This window comes from Felis catus, chromosome D1 (assembly GCF_018350175.1).
Source record: "Felis catus isolate Fca126 chromosome D1, F.catus_Fca126_mat1.0, whole genome shotgun sequence".
Taxonomy (NCBI): Eukaryota; Metazoa; Chordata; class Mammalia; order Carnivora; family Felidae; genus Felis; species Felis catus.
In genome coordinates, this window is record NC_058377.1 from 59,633,583 (window position 1) to 59,650,106 (window position 16,524).

The following is a 16,524-nucleotide window of genomic DNA, read 5'->3' on the forward strand; positions in this document are numbered from 1 at the left end:
CCATGAATCAAGCACATAATATAAAAGTCACTAGTTTATAAAAAAGTTGAATCCCAGTTGGCAGATGGAACAAGTTAAGGTGTCTTGCTCCAATGGCTAAAGCTTTTTACTAATAGTTGTGAAGGCTTTTAAGATTTGTACTTATCCTTGACAAGTAGACTTAAGTTACATCCTGGGGTGTTTACACTTCAAAGACACGGTGAGATTTACATTTTCAAGGGACCAAGAAAGAATGTAAGTTTTCTCCTTGGGGTTTTAGTGCCTTTTTGATGGTTTTGCTGGTACCTGGAAAATATAGTGGCACTGACCTTTAATTAGAGGAGCACCCCGTAAAAATAATTCTGTGGACTCAAGGTCAAATCGGGCCTATTCAGAAATGGAAATGAAGAGGGAGTCATTTGGGTCATTGTAGTCATGAAAAGGATAAACCCATTGGACCATGCTCATTTTGTGCAGCAGGAGATGGGCTTCACCTTAGTCTTTCCATTCACTGTGAGCCTTAGCAGTGATCACTGTGATGGAAAGATGGCATGGAGCTAGGCAGTAAATATCCAAGGGAGGAGAGAAGTATGAGTATGAGGGGACTCTAGGGGCCTTTGCCCCATTTCCCTCTTCCTCTTCCTTAGAGGCCTTGATAACCATATCAGCTTTCCCTTTGGTGGCAGGGATGCCTCCAGAAGTGTGCTTCTAGTTCTGCCCCATTCAGGGGAAAGCTGAGGGGTTTAGGATCTGTGATATCTTAGAGGAAACAAGCACATAGCCTGGATGGATCTTTTAAAAAGTTACGGATTTTACGGTCTTCAGAGATACTGGCCAGTTGGTGCATTTTGGCAGCCATGAGTAACAATTCAGAGCCCATTCCAAACCAACAAGAAAACTTGCAATAGCCTGTTTGTTCCTCTCTTTCCTTCCTGCTGCATAAAATCTCTAAGAAATGTTTGAATTACAGTTAAGGTACGGTTGTGGTCTCAGTTTCTACTTTTTGTTTTTATCCTGTTACCTTAATCTTAGGTGTTGTTACCAAAAATTTTGGATGACATCACTGTAAGCCCTCTTGCTAGGTGCCTGCTTTCCTTTCCAGAGTGTACCAAAAGACCTCTCTGGATTGGGGTCTGCCTCCACTAGCGCAATATACATAGGATCTTTGGGAAAACCTCCTAGGCCTCTGAGTGTAATACCAGAGTCTTGCATTTTGATTTACATGGCATTGACTAACACCCAGGAAGTGTCCGTGGGGTTTTGCATATATCAAGGAGATGGTGTACCTCCTCAGGGTTCTCAAGAGGCTCTGGCACCAGATGTTCAGGACATGTATATCTGTCCATCATTTTTTTTAGTAACATCTGACCAGGGATTGGTAATATCCTATTGGGTCAGGGGATGAAGAGTGGAAGTAGTGGGTGAAGTGGTGTCACAGAGACTGTAGGCCTCTGTTGTATTTTCCCTCTTGTGGTGCCATTGGTTTCCGCTTGCAAAACTATTTCAGTCTTCTGGATTAGGACATGTAGTCCAAGCATAACTCACTGACTCAGTGGTTGCAGGTGGAAGTCTCCTGTCCTCTTTTCCTTGTGTCTTTAGCCCAGAGCCTCTCCTTGGGCAGTGACAATACCCTTGTGATCCAGTCTACCTTCCTTAGCTCTTCTTGGTCATGAGGAATGGAGGACCCTCTCATACAGTAATAGTCAATTAAGGCCTTTATAATTAGGAGTCTGATTATCTCATTAGACCCTGTGGGCTTGATCACGATGCTCTGGGGAGATCATTGGATTGTTATGATAGCTGTGACTCTTTGGGTTACACGCCACAGACAACATACCACAGGGCCAGTATGCGAAAGCACATAGCAGTGTGACAGACCCCCAGCAAGTGGTGCTTCTTTCTGAGATGATGTTACCCATCTGAGTTAGGTGGTTAATAAGCAAGTTACAGGTAAAAAAAAGCATTCCCTCCCCCCCTAAGGTAACTGCAAGGACCATCATGCAGTCCTGCCAGCCACATTGATGTGGAAACAAAGGCAAACGAAAAATTAAATTTCCTTACTGCCTACAGCTCATTGACAAGTCCTTGGGACAAGCAGAGTGACATTCCTCTAGGAGCTCAGCTGCTTTGATGATGACACTTTGCTAAGGGCAAAAGGCAACCTTAGCTTAACATTATCCCAACCTCTAGGATCCTGTAAGTCTACCTGAACATATAAAAATTGCTTTAGAAACTTCCTTTACCCCCTCCCCCCGCCAAAGATATATGTTGGCAATCATCCTCCAAGCATAGGGCCCACTGAAATACATCTGAAGAGTCTCATGATAAAGGTTTTACTAGGCAGTAATAAATGCCTTTTCCTAACAACAGCTGGCCCCTTCAAGGTCCTGGAAACCTTGCTTCCGAAATTCCTTAGAAGACCTATGCTATCCCTAACCACCTCCCAACCTGAGGGTGTATAATCAATCACCTGTCACAACCCCAGGGCAGCTCTTTCTGCCCATGGGTCCTGCCCCATGCTTTAATAAAATCACCTTTTTGCACCAAAGATGTCTCAAGAATTCTTTCTTGGCCAATGGTTCTGGATGCACCCCTGCCCCGCTCCCCCCTCCCCCCCCCCTACCCCCCCAACTCTAAAACCGCATCAACACCAATTGTTCTGTGCTGGTCTCAGCCTACTGGTAAGCAGTGCTGTGGTTGGACTGGCCCTTGTGATTCTTTTTTTAAGATGCCCTTGAGCAGTAATCATCAGGAAACTTTGGAGGAAAGGTTTATTACTTACAGAACCTGGAAATTACACAGCATACTTGTGGCCACACAGCAAGGTCACCATAGAAAGAGCATATGGGCCTGGGGTTCTGGGGTTTTGCTTTTATTGGGGTCGATGGTTGGGGCCTTGGGTTTTGAGGGCTCAGTTTTTTTGTTTTTTGGTTTTTTTTTTTGAGGGAGAGAGACAGAGCCCGAGTGGGGAAGGGGTAGAAAGAAAAGGAGACACAGAATCTGAAGCAGGTTCCAGGCTCTGAGCTGTCAGCACAGAGCCCGACTCGGGGCTTGCACTCATGAACCGCGAGATCATGACCTGAGCTGAAGTCAGATGCTTAACTTACTGAGCCACTTAATTGCCCCTGAGGGCCCAGTCTTTTTGGGGAATTTAAAACTTAAGAGTGAGAATTTAAAGTGGGGGAAGGGAACAAACAAATGGCCCAAAGTGGTCAGTTATCAAAGTCAGCAAAATCCCTAAAACAAAGGAGCCTTGGTGGAGGAGAGGTGGCCTGTTTATTAGAAAGGGCTGTCAGGGGCGCCTGGGTGGCGCAGTCGGTTAAGCGTCCGACTTCAGCCAGGTCACAATCTCGCAGTCCGGGAGTTCGAGCCCCGCGTCGGGCTCTGGGCTGATGGCTCGGAGCCTGGAGCCTGTTTCCGATTCTGTGTCTCCCTCTCTCCCTGCCCCTCCCCCGTTCATGCTCTGTCTCTCTCTGTCCCAAAAATAAATAAAAACGTTGAAAAAAAAATTAAAAAAAAAAAAAAAAGAAATGGCTGTCAGTTGGACCAAAGCTTAAGTCAGGCACTTGCATTACAAAAAACAAAAGAAACCAACTGTCAGAGGTTACATTGCAAGAGGGATGTGTTCCAGACAGAGGGAACAGTAAGCCCAAAGGCCCTGAAGCAAAAATGCACTCTAAACATTTCAGGAACAAATAGGAGGGAGATATTGTATTCACATCACTCAGCTCTTGCCCTTCCTGGATCCTGGAGAATTCTCTGCACAGAGCCATGGATTTTCCACTCTAGCCTATGGGCTTTGGACTTATTTCTGACTCTTGAGAAATCCCTATCCTACCTCCTACTTTCAGCCCAGGGCTGGCTTGAATAAAACACAATGAAGGAGCAAGTAGTATCTCAGGACAGAAGGGCCAGGGCCAGGAAGTATCTTCTAGGGACTCATATAGATCTGGAGACATGTTTGGGATATTATGTTAGAGAAAACAGAAGCTGGGATATGAAGTGGAATCTGCCTGGGTCCCCAGCAAGTCACAATAGGGTCAAGGTAAGGCCCAGGATTCCTGGCTCCCATTCTGTCCACTCAATCTCAGGGCCACCAAAGCCTTTCCCATCTGAGTTCCCCTAACATTCTTTCTCATCTCTCTTTCTCTATCCTCAGATACCTGGTTCTGCCCAAAAGGATTTTCACTGTTCTTTAAACACATCATCATCTCCATACCCTTAAAAGTAATAATGCCTCTTTGTACAGCTCCTTCTCTCACTTGTCTACCAGGTAAACTCCTATTCATCCCTCAAGGCCCTCTCAAATGTTTCCTTCCCTGGAACAAAAGTCTGAACTCAGTTTCTCCAGAACCCATTCATCTCTCCTTTCTCTGTACTCTCATAACACTCCTGTATACATTGATTTTAACATTTACTATGCTCTCCTATAATTGTCTATAATTGACTTAGTCCTCACTGCACTATATTTTTCTCTACAAGAGGGATTATTTCTGCTTCATTGCTCTATCCATAGGGCCTAGCATGGTGTCTGGCTTTTGCATGGTACTCAATAAACGTTGACCAAACAGTGGAACAAAGGAAGGAATATGAAGCAAATTTCTTAACCTCTCAGAGTCTTAGTTTTATTATCTTTGAAATGAAAGCAAGTTAAGCACCTGGCAAGGTTAAATGATGGATAATGAATGTAAAACAAATGTCACCATCATTGACTGAGTTACCCAAGCCAAAAATAGGGAATCACACAAATTTTCCATTTCTCCCACTCCCTCTTCCTCTACCTGGAACTAACCAGTCACCATGGCTTGTTGAACCTGGCTAAAGACCTTGGTAAGAAACTCTAGCTTACAGGGGAATTTCCACTAGGCCAGAGCTGTCAGGAAGCATGAGAGGCAAAAGGTGCTGGCAGTAGGGATCCTGTAAGGAAAAGGAGCAGGAGGAGAGACTCATGGGGACATAGGCCACAGGAAAAGCAGAGAAAGGATCGAGGAGGTGGGAGACGTCAGGCTTTGTCCTGGGGACATAGAAACCACTTAAGTCTGTGCCCTCAGGAGTTCCCGGTCTGCTTGGGAAACAACTAGAAACACAATTTGTACAGAACTAGGTTGTAGTAGATGTGAGAAGGGAGATGATTATTATTTTCAGAAATACCAAACAAAAGCTGTGCTGTCTAGTTAACAATAGGTTTACAACCTATTGGAAATATGTACAAACTGCCTCCCGCCCCCGCCTCACCCCAAACACACACAATGGAGTCCCAAAGCCTTAGATACTTCATTTCCTGGTTCTTCTTCCCCTCTCTGTTTTGCAGGCTTATTTTCCTGGGCTTTGCAATGAGCATGCGCCAAAGAACAAAGGGAGGAGAGACTGAAAGTCTCTGCATCACCTTAGGGAATGTACATTTGTTCCAATCAGATTACCTTTTGCCTTACATGGGCATAGGTAATGCCCCGGTAAGACTGTAACCTCTGTAGTACTTAGCCAGTGAGAAGCCAGGGGAAGGACTTGTGTGCTAGGAAACAAATTGTCTGCGGTAAATGCCCAGAGCATGCCTGTTTGTCAGACACCCACTTGCAAGAACATTGATTAAAACCTCGTTTCACTGTGCTCTGAGTCTCTGCATCCCTCCTTTGGTTGGGTTGATGGGCTTATTTCTAAAGGTGGAGCATGACCTCCTTCCTGATACCCCTTCTTTACTTGACTTACAGAATATCTCCCAGCTTGCCTGCCTTTCTTCTTCTTCTTCTTCTTCTTCTTCTTCTTCTTCTTCTTCTTGTTATTATTTTGGCCCTCCTTCTCAGTCTGGTTTGCGGCTTCTCCTAGTTTCCTCAAATCCTGAATGTTGAAGGAAAGTATTTTCCATCTACAGTCACTCCTTTGATGATCTTATTTAGTCTCATGGCTTTAGATGCCATCTGTGTGCTGTTAACTCCCAAATTGATATATCCAGTCTAGATGTCTCCCCTGACCCTCAGACCTCCTGTCCCTTCCTCCTCCTGCCCTCTCACCATCTGTACACTAATGGGCATTTCAAACTCCACACACCCAAAAATGAACTCCAGATAGTTGCCTCCCCAAAACAGCACCTCCTTTGTCTTTCGCATCTCAAGAAATGGCAACACTGGTCTTCCAGTTGTTTAGTCCAAACATCTTGGCTCCTTTCTGCCTTTGATACTCTACATCCAATCTCTCAGCAAGCTCTCTTGTCCCTACCCTCTAAATATATTCATATTTCAACCACTTCTCATCCCCCACCTCTGGATTATTATAATTGGCTCCCAATTGGTCTCCCTGCTTCTACCACTCTCCCTCCTAAATCTATTCTTCATAGAACAGCCAGAGTAACTCTGTTAAAATGTAAATCAGATCATGTGGATCTTCTCAAAACCCTTCACAGGATTCTAAAGATGGAGTAAAAGCTAAAATCGTTACTGTGACTTGCAAGGCTGTACTATCTGGCTCCTGCTACTTCTCTGGCCTCATCTCCTGCTCTCACCATAGTACACTATGCTCCAGCAATTCTCCACCCTTTGTACTTGATCTCTCTGAAATGTTCTTTCCTAAACATCATATCAATGCCCTCCCCCTTCTTTTTCTTCAGACCTTTATTCAAAAGTCATCTTCCTAATAAGGTCTTCCTTGGCCTCCCTACCTAAAATTAAAAAAACTTCCCTCCCCACTTCTCTGATTTTTCTCCTAGGCATTTAATGCTATCTTAAAACTATATATTTTATTTAACTTCCTTGTTGTTTATCTCTCCCATTAGAATGGAAGCTGCATGAAGAGATGTGGGGGGGGGGGGGTCTGTTTTGTTCACTATTATATACCCACTATTTAGACTAGTGACAGGAATACAGTAAGGCACTCAGTAGGTATTTGAGTGAATGGATGAAAAAGGTGGACAGTTCCAAGAGGCAAAATTTACTCTTTAATGAAAACTTTGTAACAACTAGAGCTGCTTGGAAACATAATCACGTTAACGTACACAGTACACTACGACTTAAACATGTAGTCTCGTCAAATCCTCACATCAGTCCAGGATAGGAGGAAGGCTGCATAGTTTCCGAAGCTGGTTGAAGACAAAACTAAATCCAGGTGGGGAAAACGACTTGTTAAACTTCACACATCTGGTGTGGTCAGGAGTAGAACTGTGGATGAATGCTAGCTCTAGAAGAGGCTGGTGGGTGATGGAGCTTAATGGGGGTTGGGTTTGAAGGACTGCCGTTGTCAGAAGGCATGATCTCTGAAGCGGAGGCTGAGTCAGAGGTTACTGGAACAGAAGCATCAGGGAAGGAGTGGGAGAGATGACGAGGCTGACCACTAATGTATTTAGCCCAGGCCTGGAGAGGGCAGCTGAATTCCCCAAAAACAGTGCCTGAAGCTGACTAGTCACTCAAACCCATTCAAACCCATACATGATTTCAAATGCAGAACTGGAACTGGACGGGCGATCTTAAGAAACCTGTGAGTCCCCTGCGGGTCTGCAGAGTCTGGCTTTTCCACTGGAGTGTGAGGTCTACTGGGGGCAGGGACCATGTTCCTAGATTTTCCCCAGCTTCTAGCAGAGTCTGGAATATAGTATGGACTCAACTATTTTTTTAAGTTTATGTATTTTGAGAGAGTGCACGCAAACACATACACGCCCACACACTCACGCCCACACCTCCCCACCCCCCCCCCACACGAGTGGGGGAGGGGCAGAGAAAGAGGGTAAGAGAGGGACTCCTAAGCAGGCTCCGCACTGCCAGCACAGAGCCGGTCCCGCAGCTCCAACCCTCCAAGTGAGATCATGACCCGAGCCAAAGTTGGATGCTCAACCAACTGAGCCACCCAGGTGCCCCAGGACTCAACTATTTCTGTTGAAGTCGTACATAAATAAAGCATGCGCCCCAACAAGAAACTTAGGGTGAGAATGGGAAGGCAGATGAGGTGTAATGTCACTCAGCAATTCTGGGGTAAAAGTGGACAAATTTTCCTAGGACGAACAGTCCTACTACTAAAACAGATCGCTGCTAGTTTTCAGTAGGCGTTCGCAAGCACAGCCAGGCTAAACACGGAGGGGCGGGGCCAGACTGGAGAGGCCCCTCGGCGGAGGCTCAAGGAGGGGCCAAAGAGTAGGCAAATTTCCAACCTTAACGACGTGACTAAGGTGTAGAGCGTCACATCCGGTGTGGAGGGCGGGAACGAGAAACAAAAGGAGAGCGAAGGCGCATGCGTTGGTGCTTCCCCGGTTCTGGTGGGCCCTTCCGCTCAGGCAGAGAGAAGTGCTTCCGGGTCGCTGCCGGCTGCCACCTCCCGGCGCGGTAAGTACGGAAGCCAGGCTGAGGCTGCTGTCTCTCTGCCCCTTCTCTTCTTCCTCCCTCGGAGAAACCCCGTCGCCCTGACCTGGCTCTTCAGGAGTTCCGTGCCCACACTCTTAACAGTAAAGAGCTCCAGCTCATTGGCCGCTTCCTCGAGGCTAAGCTCCACCCCGTCGCACAAGATCCGTCACTCATTGGTGTCACTTTCTGTCATCCAGCAGTTCTTCCAGTTAATTGGCCGTATTCAGGCCCCGCTGCTTTTGCGATTAGCAACCCTATAAAGGGCAAATGCCTGTTCGAACCCCGCCCCTGCATTCTTCTTGTTGGGCCACCCCGCGGTCATTTTCATAATAAGCGAAGAATGGGCGGTGGCTTTTCCGCGAGGGGTGGCCTTTCGGAGCCTCGGTCTCTCGCCTCGTACTTACTGGCCGTTGAGGATGGGTGTTGTGTCAGTGACACGGGCCGGGAAGCTGAGGTTTACTAAAGGACAGCGGCTGGCGCAGGATCAGTCAAATGAATCAGGGCAAAAGTAGAACTAGACGTAGGTCCTTTTCTCCTGCTCATCTCTTCTAGTGCCTGGCCTCGATTTCTTTCCCGTAGGAATTCTATGCCCCACCTCACTGTGTGACCTAGAGACAGTGTTGCTTGTCCCAGGGCCTCCATTTTCCTGTGAACTGAAAGGTTTTAATTCAGATTCTCTGGGACCTTTCTGGTCCGCTCCCTCAGCTACTTAATCTGTGCTGAATTTACGTATTCTCTCACGTTAGTTCATTCAGCCTAACATTTACTAATGTATGCACTTACTCATGCCTTTAGAATGCCTTTCTGAACCATATTGCACGTGGTAGCCCATCCCCACCCCAGTTTGGTTGTGGTTCATAGAGAGGTGGTTAGTGCCCTAAATTTCTGACGTGGAGTAAGAATGGAATGGATTCTCATAAAAGGGCAAAAAGTAGGTCTTCATGTTTGGAGGAGGTAAAGATAGTGTCAGTGGAGCCCTGCTACCTCTAATTTTGTTTAATTTTGTAACGCCAGTCTGCATTCTGGATTCATAGCTCTACATGTTGGCTTCCATTTTCCACTCCTTGAATACCTTGCAAACAGCTTTACTTCTCCACAAAGTAAATTAATTATCAGAATAATTATGAGGGTGGGTATAACTGTTATCCCCCATTTTACAGATGAGGAAACTGAGGCTCAGAGAGGTTAAGTGACTTGGCCGAGGTCAAACAGCTAGTAAGTGGTGGAGCCAGGACTCAAACCCAGGTCTGTCTGATTCCCACAAGGAAGAGCTATTTCCCCCTACCTTCTACTCCACCCCATCCCCAAATCAGACTAACCAAATAACTGAAATCAAATACTTCTGATCTGGATTCACCTGGCCCTTTACCTCAGTCTAGGAGCCATGTCCACCTTGTTTCCCTCACTCTTCCCCCGTGTGACTGAGACACTGTGGTTTAATCTGGATCGACCCTGTGTGGAGGAGACGGAGCTGCAGCAGCAAGAGCAACAGCATCAGGCCTGGGTGAGTAAGGACCTAGCACAGTGGTGGAGCCTTAGTCAGGGACCTCCCCTGCTTTTCACAGACCATGATCCTGGAGGAGATTTTTGCCCTGAGCTGGGAATAATCAAACTGGGAGGTAGGAGGCCTAGGGTCCAGTCTTTATGCTACTGATTTACGGTGGGAGCCCAGGCTCTTTTCTCTAACTCATAGGAAATAGTAATTTTGACTGTATTGAGGATGTAGCAGATGCCATATTCTCTATCAGTCTCTCACTTTACCCTCACTGTAATCTCATAGGGCAACCATGGCCCAGAGAATTTAGTTGGATCCAGTTTATAAGTAAGTAGCAGATGACAAGAAACAAAGGGATTGACTCTCTAGAAACTGAGAGGAAGCTTCTCCATACTTGGGGGCGGGGGTATCTTCTTAGGGGCAGAGTGGGCCAGTCCCATGCCCCTGACATGCCCTGCTTGGGCCCTGACCCTCCTCTCCCCCTTTGGCCACAGCTCCAGAGCATCGCAGAGAAAGACAACAATCTGGTACCCATTGGCAAGCCGGCCTCGGAGGTGAGTGGTTCCAATGGGTAGGGCTTTGTGGGGCTCAGGTGGACTAAAGCTTTGCTCTAATTCTGAAGGTCCTATCTCTGACTCCAGAGCAATTGTGGTCCTCAGCTCTAGGCAGAGGCCATAAAGGGGATCTAGAGTGGGTGGCCATTGGACCTAGCACCAAGGTCCTGCAAAACATGCACCAGTCTGCTAGACTCAAGGCGGGGGGCAAGTCTGGGGAATAGAGGGTCACTCACTGCCCCTGAGAAAGGCTCCAAGTGGACCAGCCCTTGAAGTGGTCCAGGCAAGCCTATAGAGCCTATAGGCTCTCCCCTGCCTCGCCAGCACTATGACGACGAGGAAGAGGAGGATGAAGATGACGACGAGGATAGTGAAGAGGACTCAGAGGATGATGAGGACATGCAGGACATGGATGAGATGAATGATTACAATGAGTCACCTGATGACGGAGAGGTCAATGAGGTAGGCAGGGGTGTGGGGGTGGGCCCCTGCCTGTGACCTAACTGGTGGCCAAGGATTCAGAGACTCTGGATCCAACCAGGGGCAGGATCTGGGACTACAGCCGGCTGGGTGGCTGAGGCCCCTCCCCACCCACACCTAGCCTTCTCTCCAGGTGGACATGGAAGGCAACGAACAGGATCAGGACCAGTGGATGATCTAGGTAGACAAGGCAGGGTGGCCTCAGGCAAATTCCAGGCCAGCCCAACTTACCCTGCACCCCCTGCAGAACCAGCTGATTGCCCCAGTGCCTGAAAGCTCACCCTTGGGTATCTCTTCAGCTGCTGCCAAGAACTGGTCTCCTTGGCTCCTCCTGGGCCATCACTTTGCCCTTGAGTCTCCAGGGCCTGAGCCCACCCCACCTTTCCGCCCATTACCTCACCCCTTGGTTGCCAGGTATAGTCTCTTTCTAACTCCCTTTAATAAAGACACAGGAATGATTTTATTTTTTTCCCCGTGTCTATTCCCTAATTGTTGGTCGGGCCCAGAGGAATCCAGCATCTTCTCTTGAGCTTCAGGGAGAGGGCATACAAGGGACTTCAGGCAAGCCTACTGGATCATGTTGTCCAGGGCTAGAGGTGGCCCTGGCCCTGGGCCCAGCCTCCATTACCATTTTCTCTGGCTCAGCTTGTACCCATTCCTTCAGATCCTCTAACTCAATGTTTACTGTTTCCTCTGATCCTAACTGGAATTGCATGGGCTGAGGAGGGAAGGCTTCTGAGGCCTAGAGCTAGGAGGCCCCTGGAGATTTTCCAGCTAGCTTCCGTGGTGTTAAGAGAGATTAAATCTTCAGGCAGCACAGGGACTCCCTTGGAGTCACCCAGAAAATCAGTGATAGAGTTGGGTTGGGAGCCCAGGTCTCTTGCCTGTCAACCCATGGCTCTCTGGAAGGAGGGGGGCAATGGAACCAAGCATCCTGATAGAACTTGATGTCTCAGGTCAGTGTAGAACTGGAGTGGGGTAGAGGTTGGAGGACAGCCTCCCCAGCCCTGAGTCCAGCATGTGTCAGGCCACAAGCAGGGAGAAGAATGGATGTTCTGAGGTCCTTGCTTCGGTGGGGGTGGAGAGGCAGCAGTAAGTGCCCCTGGGCCTGGACCTCAGCCAGGCCCTACATAGGTGAGCTGGGCTATGCCGTCCTTGATGGCAGGGAAGTCTGGGAGGCCAGTGTGGTGGAGGCGGCAGCGGTAGCGGCCACAGCTCTTGGCATATTGCAGGAAGCGAGGTGCACCGGGGAACAGCGCGTGGTCAGCCAGTACAGTGGCACCAGCTGGCAGCAGGGCATGGGCCTCCAAAAGCTGCAGGTCTCGCAGGTAACGTCGGGGCCGGTGTGCCAGGAGCACCAAGTCTACCTGACTCAGCTGGTACTGGGTTCGTAGGTGTGGGATCACCTCCTCTGAGCTACTCACGATGAGCTCCACCTGTGGGGATGGGAGGAGTTGAAGGTGAGGGTGGGAGGGTCTGTTCTCCCATACCAGACTTCACCAGGATCTGGCTTACTTTATGCCATTTCTTCTGTCCTCAGAACCCAAGAAGTCAGGATCAGTATTGTGATTTCCATTCTGCCAGTGATGAAGCTGAGATTCAGAGGATAAGTCCTTTGCCCAAGGTCATAACAGCTCACAAGAGGTAGACTTAAGGTTTGGACCCATATTTGCTGGTCTCCAAAGACCTTCCTTTTAACTGCTCCTTTGTCATCCAGCAGCAAATATGAGCAAATGACTTGGAACAGACAGGAGTTCACACATCACCCAGGGTCACAGTCTCCTACTGTGCTGCCTTCTCCTAGGTGGGATTCCCTTACTGGGGAGGCCTGGCTAGGGCAAGGCTGGGGGTGGAAGGGAAGATACTAGGGTCAGGGAGGCAGGGGCTGACCGTGCGCTCGTCGAAGCCAGCCAGGCGGATGAGTTTTTCAGCCACTGCTGCGGTGCGTGGGTTCCACTCCACAGTGAGAAGGCGGCCCCCAGGGGGCAGGGCACGGGCAATAAGCAACGTGGAGTACCCACAGTGGGTGCCCAGCTCCAGCACGCAAGCAGGAGCCTTCTCCTCCACCAGCCGCATCAGGATCTGACCTGGGGGGAAAGATGGCTTATTGCAGCAGACATGGGAGATGGATTCAGGGCCCCTGATAGAAAGGGATCTCAAATGTCCACCTGTCTCACTGTAGCCCTCAACCAGCTGGGGTCTCCTCCTTGGACTACAGCTCCAGCTGCCTCGCTCGTCCTCTGACCCTCCAGGCTTTCGTCCTTCAGTCTCATCTTCGTACCAGCCACTAGCTATCTTTCCAACAAACAAATGTGACCCTGTTGCTCCTTGGTTCCTATGATCCTAAAGGCCTTTGGGATTGAACTTGGGATCCTCAGCCTGACATTCAGGACCTTCTTGGACCTGATCCTATCCAACCTTTCCAGCTCTTCCCATCTGTAGACTGTACCACAGTCCTCCCAAACAACTGTGCCCAGAGTCAACCAAGTCATCACTGGCTCATTCCTTCATGGTGCATTAGTATATGTGACTGGCTTTGCCCCTTCCTACCCCTGTCCTTATCTGCTTGGCCAAATTGAAAACAGTCCTTATAGGCTCCATTTAAGTGTTGCTTCCTCCAGGAAGGCTAAGGCAGAAACAGGCACCAGGCTCCTGAGAGACCTTGGCTAGAACTTCCAGTTTCATTTCCTCTTTGTTTTGTTCACTGGGTATCTTTCTAACCTGGGAATTGGAAAAATTTCTTCAGACTCTAAAAGCACTTGTGCCAGGAGCTGGGACTGACACAAAGCCAGGTAGCTATCCTGAATGGGATGTGGGAGCCTCCACGGTGACGGGAGAATGAATCAGCACAGATAATTACAAAGTTATGGGTTATGTGCTGAGATGTTATCCCCTTTGTATTATGCCCCCTCTGAGGCTAGCATTTATGGCTGATTCATCTGTGTGGCCTCTACCTCCTTTTCCAACCTAGCACCTAGTACATGCCTAGTACAAATGGGATGGCAGTAAGTGTTTGCTATATGAATGAATAACTTTGCCCAGCCCCCTCATTTGCAGAGGAGAAAAAAGAGACTCAGGATGAAGAACCTGCCCAATGCGCCCAATAGGCACTGGCAGATCTCAGACCTTCCTTACCATCTTGGGGGTATTTCCTGGAGCAGAAGGCTAGGGAACACTGACCTTTGACAGGCCCCATGTGGCCCAGGTACTCGCAGTGGCTGCTCCAATGGTCCAGGGTGGTGAGGATATGACTGGGGTCTCCAGGCAGGGCATGAGTGAGCACATAGCTGAAGGCCCGTTCCTCAATCTGCAGCCCTGACAGGCAGTCTCGGAGGCTCCGCAGCAAGACCATACGCACCAGCAGTCGGAAGTAGTGACGGTACCGCACCAGCAATGTCACCACCAGTGGCAGGAAGGCCAGTGCAATGGCGGGGGACATAGTCCCTACCAGGGCTCTGGGGTGAAGGAAGGCAGACAGGGAAACCCACACCCACCATTGCTTGTCATTTGTATTATCCCTATATTTTACAAACCATGGCTCAGAAAGGCTAAGTCTTTTGTGCAGAGTCACACAACAGAACCAGGATTTGAATCTGAATTGGTCCAATTCCAAGCTCATGTACTTTCAAGGAATTCATGCTAGTCTACGTTCTACACCCAACCTCAAACCACCTCTTCCCACCTCTGCCCCCTGATTCTGTCTTCACCTTACTTCTCCCACCCATTTTGCCTCATCTCTGTCGTCACCCCTTCAGGACCACTTTCCACAGTCTTCGGAAATATCCTACCCCCCCCCCCCCAACCGCCTGCATCTCCTGATGAGATTTCTTCCCACCCCTCCATCTGCTCTTCCCTGTGGGTGGGAGGAGTCCTTGATTCTATATTTCTTCTCCAGTTGTCTCCCCTCCCCTGCATTCACCTTTTCTGTTCTCTCTCAGAATTCCTTGTAAAAGCATGTACACACACAGCACATGCTTCCCCCCTACTTGAGCCTCTTCTCCCAAGCCCTATCCCTAATGGGGGGGTAAGTGCCTTCTCCTCTCCCATACCTTGAACCATCCATCCACCCCTTCCTCCAGATCTGACCCTCGTGAGCTCCTGGTGATGGTGGGGACTAAAATTGAAGGTAAGAGTGTATAAATGGATGTGAGTAGGTGAGTGATAGTGAGTTTGAACTCGTGTGCTTGGGGACCCACACTCAAGAGCCCTGCTTACCTGTGCTGGAGACTTCTGCTTGGGGAAGATCAGAGCCTAGAACAGGAGGGGGAGGCCTCAGGGCCAGAGAACTCTGAAGCCGGCTGGACTTGCTCTCAATTATTGATGCAGAAGCTGCTGCTGTTACCTGAGACATGTGGTTCAAGTTACTAACTGCAGGAACAAGGTGGGGCTGACTCCTACCCTTCATGAGCCCTAAATTTACAGAACCCCAAGGTCTTGATTTGAGGGATGATGACAGCTACTGGGTTTGGTGACCTCTCCTCCAACTCCTTGTATCAGAATATGGGGGCATGGTGTGAGCCAAGGAAATGGGAGGCTGTAATTTACTCAATTCAAAATTCAAGTTTTGTTTAAGCAATTGCCAGGGTGTGGGTCACAGGAGTCAGATCTTGTCTCATTCCTCCAGGAACTCCAAATTTAGCGGAAGAGACTGATCCAGAAACAGAATAAAGCATAATGCAATTCTTCACGGATATGGGGACTTTAGGCTGTTCTGTGAACTTCTGTGTATCTAGACAGAGCAGTGTGTGGCACATCACAGACAGTAATTACTTGATTTGATAAATGAATGGAGCTACGTGGAATAGGGATTAAGCACAGGGAGTTGGGGATGCCCAAAGAATGGAGTCAGAAATGGCAATCAGGAGGATATTGTTTGTATTCAGGCCTGAAGGCAGACCTCGTGGGGAGGCGGTGTGCCAACATGTGGAAAGTCCAGGAGGTCAATCAGGAAACTGCAAATAAATACTTACAACCCCTGCACCACCACCACCATTACCATTAACCCCCACGACCCCAGTGCTGAAAAGGGAGGCAGGTATCAGGCGCTGCAAGATGTTGAATAACAGACTTGTTGAATGACCAGTGTTCAGGGTCCAAGGGAAGATATGGGATGGTTCTAAGAAAAGCACTGATAGCTTTGTGAATTAGGATTACTAGAGTTGATGTAAAAAGGCAAGCAAGATTGCAGAGAAATGCCTGAGGGCAAAGACTGCCAGGTGGCCTCTCTTCCAGGATTGAGCTCTGCTCCTCTTTGGCTTATGAAGGAATAAGAGCTCTTCTTCCAGTAAGTCTCCCATCCCCAGTACAGGTTGAGAACTCCGTTGGGGGCTACAGTCTTTATGTGTCTTCCAACTTGGTGCTGGGCATCTGGGTCCAGTGTTTGTACACGGTGACCGTGTGCTCGAGGAGCGGAGGGCCTGAGTCCCACTCCCCCTTCGCATGGCATTTACGGGAGCATTTGGTATAAGTTCGCTCACTGACCCTGAAAGGTAGCCTGGCAGCCACGCGACCACACAGTACACATCAGGAGGGCCTCTTTAAGTCGGCGGAAGACTCCAGCTCCAAGACTGAGAAGATGCTGAAGTCATGTGACCTGCCCCTCCCTTTCATCGCATCACGTGCCTCGCGTCTTGTCAAGCGAGGTGAGCCCTCCCATTGGTTGGCGATGATCATGCGGTGGAGGCGGGGCCGGAAG

The 16,524-nt window shown here is 48.8% G+C and overlaps 2 protein-coding genes across 5 annotated transcripts; one reads left to right on the forward strand and one right to left on the reverse strand.

Annotated features, from left to right (window-relative positions):
• Positions 1-6,887: 6,887 nt before the first annotated feature.
• Positions 6,888-16,486, reverse strand: TOMT (transmembrane O-methyltransferase). 4 transcript variants are annotated; one of them, XM_023238909.2, is made up of 4 exons: positions 16,311-16,486; positions 14,010-15,171; positions 12,720-12,916; positions 6,888-12,265 (listed from the first exon to the last, which is right to left on the reverse strand). In XM_023238909.2, exons 2-4 carry the CDS (start codon positions 14,446-14,448, stop codon positions 11,945-11,947), a joined length of 957 nt encoding a protein of 318 aa, XP_023094677.1. In that variant the 5' UTR covers positions 14,449-15,171; positions 16,311-16,486; the 3' UTR covers positions 6,888-11,944. The 4 variants fall into 4 exon arrangements, 3 of the variants coding, with proteins under 3 accessions (XP_023094677.1, XP_006937048.1, NP_001268995.1); XM_006936986.3 differs by having other exon boundaries at positions 14,010-14,284; positions 15,045-16,486; XR_006585756.1 differs by having other exon boundaries at positions 6,888-7,249; positions 8,111-12,265; positions 14,010-16,486.
• ANAPC15 (anaphase promoting complex subunit 15) lies at positions 8,158-11,292 on the forward strand. Its single transcript, XM_006936996.4, has 5 exons — positions 8,158-8,282; positions 9,675-9,804; positions 10,290-10,349; positions 10,674-10,811; positions 10,963-11,292. Exons 1-5 carry the CDS (start codon positions 8,191-8,193, stop codon positions 11,008-11,010), a joined length of 468 nt encoding a protein of 155 aa, XP_006937058.1. The 5' UTR covers positions 8,158-8,190; the 3' UTR covers positions 11,011-11,292.
• Positions 16,487-16,524: the final 38 nt, after the last annotated feature.